Source organism: Clupea harengus, chromosome 17, assembly GCF_900700415.2.
Source record: "Clupea harengus chromosome 17, Ch_v2.0.2, whole genome shotgun sequence".
NCBI lineage: Eukaryota > Metazoa > Chordata > Actinopteri > Clupeiformes > Clupeidae > Clupea > Clupea harengus.
The window spans coordinates 17,293,863-17,300,700 of record NC_045168.1 but is presented as its reverse complement, the minus strand read 5'-3'; the positions used below and the strand labels follow the sequence as shown (position 1 = coordinate 17,300,700).

At 43.0% G+C, this 6,838-nt stretch overlaps 1 protein-coding gene across 2 annotated transcripts in view; it reads left to right on the top strand.

Moving 5' to 3' along the window:
- Positions 1-795: 795 nt before the first annotated feature.
- esamb (endothelial cell adhesion molecule b) overlaps positions 796-6,838 on the top strand; it is a 63,846-nt gene continuing 57,803 nt past the window's right edge. Inside the window, exon 1 of one of the 2 annotated variants that reach the window (XM_031584238.2) lies at positions 796-1,651. In XM_031584238.2, coding sequence (XP_031440098.1) covers positions 1,585-1,651 — 67 coding nt within the window. In that variant the 5' untranslated portion in view covers positions 796-1,584. The remainder of the gene's footprint in view (positions 1,652-6,838) is intronic. The other variant, XM_031584240.2, reaches the window with a different exon arrangement.

The window sequence follows — 6,838 nt, the reverse complement described above, 5'->3', positions numbered from 1 at the left end:
ATGGAGGAGAGCTGTGTCCCTGTGACCTCACACGGCTCACTGTGAGTCGAAGTTCTCCGTTGAAGGCCGCTTATATAGCCTACCCAGACAGACTAGCTCCCTGTGCCGGATATGGGACTACCTGTGCATGAAATAAAAGATTCAAGGGGAAAGGGGCATGGCAGTGATGTAGCTTTATGGGGTACTGAAAGACGCCCATCACCGCTTTGAGATTGGACCAGTATGACGCACGATGCTGGAAAGAGGACAAAACAGGGCTGAAAATACTGAGGCATAAAATATTCAAATCATCGCAAGTCAATTATTAACCTATTGTCCCAGTCCCGTGCAGTCGATCTGGCCCCACTCTGGAACCGCCACTGGATGGGCCAAGTGCCGTCACCGATCCGCGCGGGTCAGAGCAGCCTCGGAATCCAGACAGGAGGCATCACAGCCTCAAATCCATTCCTTCCTACTAACAGGATGACACGGCAGCCACCAACATTAATATTTTACACTACATCACATTTATGAACTGAGGCAGATTTGCTAACTCCCAGTCTGAGAAAAAACATCCATGCTTCATTTAAACCAGTAGGTTATTCTACACCGTCATTGTATGTAATGCATGTGTTTATGTCGAATAAAGTGTAAAGTGTAATGTATAAAATAAAAAATGTATGTGTGATGTTTCTATGGCAACAAGCCCTGGGAAGCAAGAGGTCAGAATGACCACTAGTCCACCCAAATTATTATTGTTGTTGTTATTATTATTATTATTATCTACGTTTTTTTGCGTAAGTGTTTCTTGAGTTCGAACAAAAAGACTGGTAACAAATGAACAATCCTTTTCATGAGAAATCCGAGATGTACCACATTAGGAGGAACACCCAGTACGTGACCCAGGGTTTAGACTATGTCATTAGGCTACAAAAACCTTATGACACTAACACAAAACACAAAGGATAACGTGGTATTCTAGTCTGGTAGTCGTTTAGATTAACGTTTTCACATGAGACTTTGCTCGAAGGGGTGTGAGAGGCCGTAATTATCGCCACTTAGTCTGAGCAAATCCAGTGGCGCGTGTGCCGTGTGAGAGCCCCGCAAATCACCTGTTGGAGAACAGAGGCGTGTCATCGTGTACTTTCCCGCGCGTCTCTCGCAGGTGCAGGCGCGCGAGCAGAGGCACGCCATCTCTTCATGGAAGCACGATGTCCGATAGATAGCAAACGTGTCCCCGTCGCCATAGAGTGACAGTCTGAACTTCTTATGGTTTAGATGTTGGTAGCCATTTGAAGTCTTGTTAAAATACCTGTAAAACGCAACTCGATTTACGAATGTCCACTATCGATGACGAGTGTCATGGGAACGGCGGAGAGAAACTTGGATGGTAACCCGCCCCACGTCTTTGTTTCGGTTCGCTAAGAAAGTTCTACGTTTTTCCCAGAGATCCGAAATCAAAGGGGGGAAAAGACAGAACAACGGAGTCGGCTAGTCCTGCACAAACGTACTGACGCATCCTTAGTAGTACTAACTTTGCAGGTATCCTAACATTAGCTTGCTGCAGCTGGTCCTGTGGCTGGAGGAGTCGGTACATGTTGGGCGATGGACACGCTGCGAGCGGGGAGCCTTGGAGTCCTACTGATGTCAGTCTGGGCATGGAGTCTACCAGGTAAGACGGTCACGTAAAGTAACGAGATCCAAAAGCTCTGCAAAAGATCAACAGTATTTAACGATTTAGAACACTAACGATTTAAACGATTTAGACGATTTAAACGATTTAGAACACTATTTAATGAATTTACAATGGCCAAATCAGCTTTCATTTACGAACAGGGTAAATCAAAGTCAGGTTCTATATGCTAACTGACTGCTGAATTTAGCATGTGATCCGCAGCATCTGCAGCCTAGAATGAGAACTACTTTGACATTAAAACACGGGTAATTGTTGACAGTACTGTGATGTTTCAATGAATTGCTCTGAAATTATGGTATCTGATTATTGTCGATTTGTTTGTTGTGGTTCGCCGGTAATAACTTAATCCCCAGTTGAGAGGCGCAGACAGACGTTTGGGGGATTTTAGTTCACGGTGTCACGTTACTCTTCAAAGAGTAAAACACTGTCCCGTGGCCTAGAATTTTATTGTCATAATTTTAAAAGCAAATATTAAACAAAGAACAAAACATATAACAGGAAAATAGACTATTATGAGCCGCCAGATAATGTATCCTGTGGTGTGAGCAACTTTAAACAGCTATGTGAAACAGCATTTCTTAACCTTATCCTTTCCACTCCTAGATCAGTCTGAACGTCATTCTTTGCTTTTGGTCTTTGCTTTGTAATTCCATTATATAACGAGATCAGGGATTCGCCAGTGTGTGTGTCATTGTGGGGGATAGCCGACATTATGGTTTGGTCATCTTGTCCAACCCATTGGTGTCCACCGCAAGAACAATGAACCACCGTCGCAGTCTGACATGAATGGCAGCGCTGTTCTTTTGTGAATCACGATATATTTAGCATCATGTTTGTTCATTTCTGAACAAATAACCCACATGATTGATTGACAAGGCTGGCACGAACATTGCCTAATCTCAAAAGCAGCACAACTCTGAGGAGGCTCTAATCCCTTGAATTACCCCGACGTTTTTTCAAGCAAGGACAAGCACAAATTCAGCGTCAGTCCTGGCTGACAAGATTAAATTGTAAGTCATTGTCGGAGTGTGTCTCCGGTCCTGCAGGATTTGAATACTGACAACGGAGAGAATGAAAAGCGCCCAGAATGTCGCGCGCACTGGAGCGTCCCAGCGGGGCGGATTAACCGCCACTTCCCGGCCGCTCCCGCGGGACTCTTGCTCTGACAGGTACAGAGATCAAACTGGCCTGCGTGGCGGGAAATGGATTGTGTCTCTCCATCATGACATTTAAATGCGTTTCACGGCTCCTCCATCTCAGCGTTGACCCAAATAGAGCTTGTCAAGTCTGCAGCAGTGATATGCCACCTCAGATGATGAAGTAGACTACCTTCTGTTTTAATGTCACCATGTGCAATTAGAAACACATTTTTCCCTTGTCTCTCTGGGTGTGTGTGTGGTCGGGCAAACCCAGGCATTAAACCTAGGGTAGACTGAATAAGTTGCTGTCAAGCAGGTCTTGTTGCTGAGAATGTGCTTACAGGCGGCTTCCTGGAAGGTTTTTACAATTCACAGTCATTGATGTGTGTGGTGTGGTGTGAGAAATAGTGTGTGAGGATTAGGGCTGTCAACGAATATTCTAAATTCGAATATATATTCGAATAGTTGTTAAAAATAGAATTTCGAATGTGAAAATTAATATTCGAATGTAAAAAAAAACAAAAAAAACAGCGGCAGCACTGTCTGCTTTGCGGGTGGGCGCGCGCCTGAGATCAGGGACAGGTCACAGGAGTCTCACTGTCTGGCACAGAGTCACTGCTGACAGTTGACTTGCGAGATGCAGAAAGTGTAGAATCCAGCTTGACCGCAGCAGAGAAAGTGATTGTAACCCCCAAACATCTAAAGAGTGATGTCTGGAAATATTTCGGATTTTGGTCAGTTGATGGTAAACTTGTTGAGCCTACAGCTAAAGCAGTGTATAAGCTATGTAAGCTAAAGTTAGCTTACCATTCAACAACTAGCAACTTGAGGCTACATCTCCACATTTTGGAGATGTAGCCTCAAGTTGCTAGTTGTTGAATGGTAACCTAACTCTAGCTTACACACTACTTTAGCTGTAGGCTCAACAAGTTGCCTCACTGCTGACAGTTGACTTGGTGGAAGATGGCAGAAAGTGCAGAACCCTGCTTGACCGCAGCAGAGAAAGTGATTGTAACCCCCAAAAATCTAAAGAGTGATGTCTGGAAATATTTCGGATTTTGGGCAGTTGATTGTAAACTTGTTGAGCCTACAGATAAAGTAGTGTGTAAGCTATGTAAGCTAGCGTTAGCTTACCATTCAACAACTAGCAACGTGAGGCTACATCTCCAAAATGTGCATCCAAGTGAATACGGCATAATATGTGGAACTTCAGCGAAACAGCCACGTTTGGATACATATTTTGCGCCGTCCGTCACAAGTTCGTTGCCTGCGGCACGACAGGAGGCCTGCACGCAAAAATTGATTTTGTTCATATGCAAGGACATGAGGCCGACCAGTGTGGTGGATGGGATAGGCTTCAGGGAGTTCTGTGAAGCACTGGAACCGAGGTACCGTATCCCTTGTTGTCGTTCATTTAAACCGCTATGCGCAGAGAGCGAGGCGGTGCGGGAGAGGCAGAGAGAGGGAGAAAGAAAGAGTGCGAGTGTGTGCAAGCTCTGCGGTCTTGGCCATTAGTTAATTTACGTATTTTTGTGTAGGTAATATGTTGTTAAATATGTTTAAACTTAAATAAATTACCTATACAAGTAGTTATGTCTCGTTGTATTAATTTGTCCTGTTATTGACGTGCCTAATGCGCAACCAGAAATTCGAATATGTTCGAATATATGTGTTTTTTTAAAGCGAATATTCGAACGTCATTTTTGAGCCATTTTGACAGCCCTAGTGAGGATGAGGTTCTTAACTTGATGTCTTTGAGGTGTTATCCTCAGGTTTCATGTTGAGTTGTGTCCCCTTCACAACACTCAAGTGGTGGGCTGGCCTGGCAGTCATACTGTATTAAAGTAACATTATGCAACTATTTTACCATAAAATCACAGCTTTGAAATCATTTTGGTGGTACACTGACTTGTTATACGGAGAAGGGCGTCTGTGCTGGTGCACCTGTCACTTGGTCAGTCTCATGCCAGTAAGCCTTGGAAGTTTGCAACCTTGAAAACCTAACTCTGCTAGATTATAATACATTGTATATTAAGCATGTCGCCAACAACATGTTATTAGATTACACATACTCCACATTCAAACGCTTAGAAAACAACGTATATAGGCTGAAAACAAGCAGTATTTCAGCAAAATGAAGAATTGTCATTCTTTGGTTATGTTAGCGTTCATCTCCAATGTCACAATAAATAAAACTATGCAGAGTCATATTTGTGTAAATTACTCTACCTTGTCATTCTACATCATGGGTCGGCAACAGGCGGCCCGCGGGCAAATTGTGGCCCGCCAGTAAATTTTTTGAGCCCGTCAAATTATTCTGATAGTAGCAGTTTTTTTTTAAAGAGACAGTTTTTATACTACAACCCCGCTAATGGTTAGATTAACATTTTACTTTTATTTTGAAACCGCAAACTGGGTTTCCTGTCATTGACTTTTCTGAAGTTTTTTATCGCTACATCTCACTACTGACAGATCGCCTGAGGAGAAACAGTGTGTTTTACAGTTATGGCTAGTAATCCTAAACGCCCGCGTCTATTCTCACTGGATGAGACAGTATTTATGTGCACCAACGATGACGAGCCACCACGTTTGGATGACAGACCATGTTGATGTCAAATTTCAAAAACGTATTAGAAATAGTAATATTATCTAGCATCCTCCTGTTTGTTCTGGCAAGGCAACCCTCTCGTAACGTCTTCGTATGGCTGTCACAGAGAAGTGTCGGTTGGTTTATAACTAGCATCTCTGAATTGACATCGCTAGATCAATGAAATTTAAATATATCGTAAACCCATGACACTTTTATTGGGGGACTTTTGTAGGACGTTCAATAAAGCGAATTTTAACGTTACCTCACTCATAGAAATGACAAGTCACTTTGTTAAAGCAAGCACCAGTGTCAGTCAGTGAGAGCTGTTTGTGTGCACCAATAATGACAACGTGGGTAATCGGCTGTGTTTTCTGTTTGTGGAATTTGTATCGTCATCTCGTTTTGTAAGACTATTTTGCCAGCTAACCTGCTAGCTAGCTACCTTGTCTGAGGTAATGTTAGTCGATAGCGCGCTATTGAGTGCACCAGCCTCATCACTCCTTAAATTGAATTGTACCCTTTGCAAACCACAACAACTTTGTTGCAGATGAGACACATGGGCTTTCCATTAGTGAAGCTGGGTAAGATAAAGGCAGTTTAATAGGCTCTGTTATCGTTGTCAACTTTCCTCTTCAGACCTTTTGACAAAGACATTGTATGCTAATTTCTCTCTGCACGCTATTTTCCCAAACAATAAACATTGTAAGGAGGTGTGTCAACCAACTATTTCGAAATAAAGGTAGTCTAAGATGGACTTTAAGTAGTAGCCTAGGTCTAATTAGGAGGCTGAATGTTGAAAAAACTTTGTCATTGCTATTATTCACAATAGGCAAGGCTATATTGACAGGGGGATAAGACAGAGTTCGTTAAAATTATTAAAATTATTCAAACAGACAACCAATGGGCTCATTCACATGGTTTATTATCATTAGTTATTTGTAGTAGACCTATCCATTCTCCATGTAGGCCTAGTTGTTGCGAGTGCACCTATCGCAGCGTCTTAATATGCAGTAACCCAGACTTTGGCCCGCCACCTAGTGGCGAGGAAAAATACTGGCCCGCGGCCCAAGTTACTTGCCGACCCCTGTTCTACATGCTTCTTTGGCTTCCGACGTTGTCTTTGCCGGTTCCATATCCTTCAGCTTGTCAACAAAACACGAGTGCGCTGTCCATTAGGGTCTCAAATACAAACTTGTGCACTGTCCATTAGGGTCTCAAATACACACTTGTGCACTGTCCATTAGGGGGTCTCAAATACACACTTGTGCACTGTCCATTAGGGTCTCAAAGCACGATTTGTATTTACCATAGTGGTGTAAAAGTGAACTACACGCTGCAACTTTAAGGGGAGCTCTGTATCAAAAAATTCTTGTGTAATGCAGCTTTAAAATTAGGCTCTTTAAACCATGTCTATGGTGGATCGGCCTAGTCATG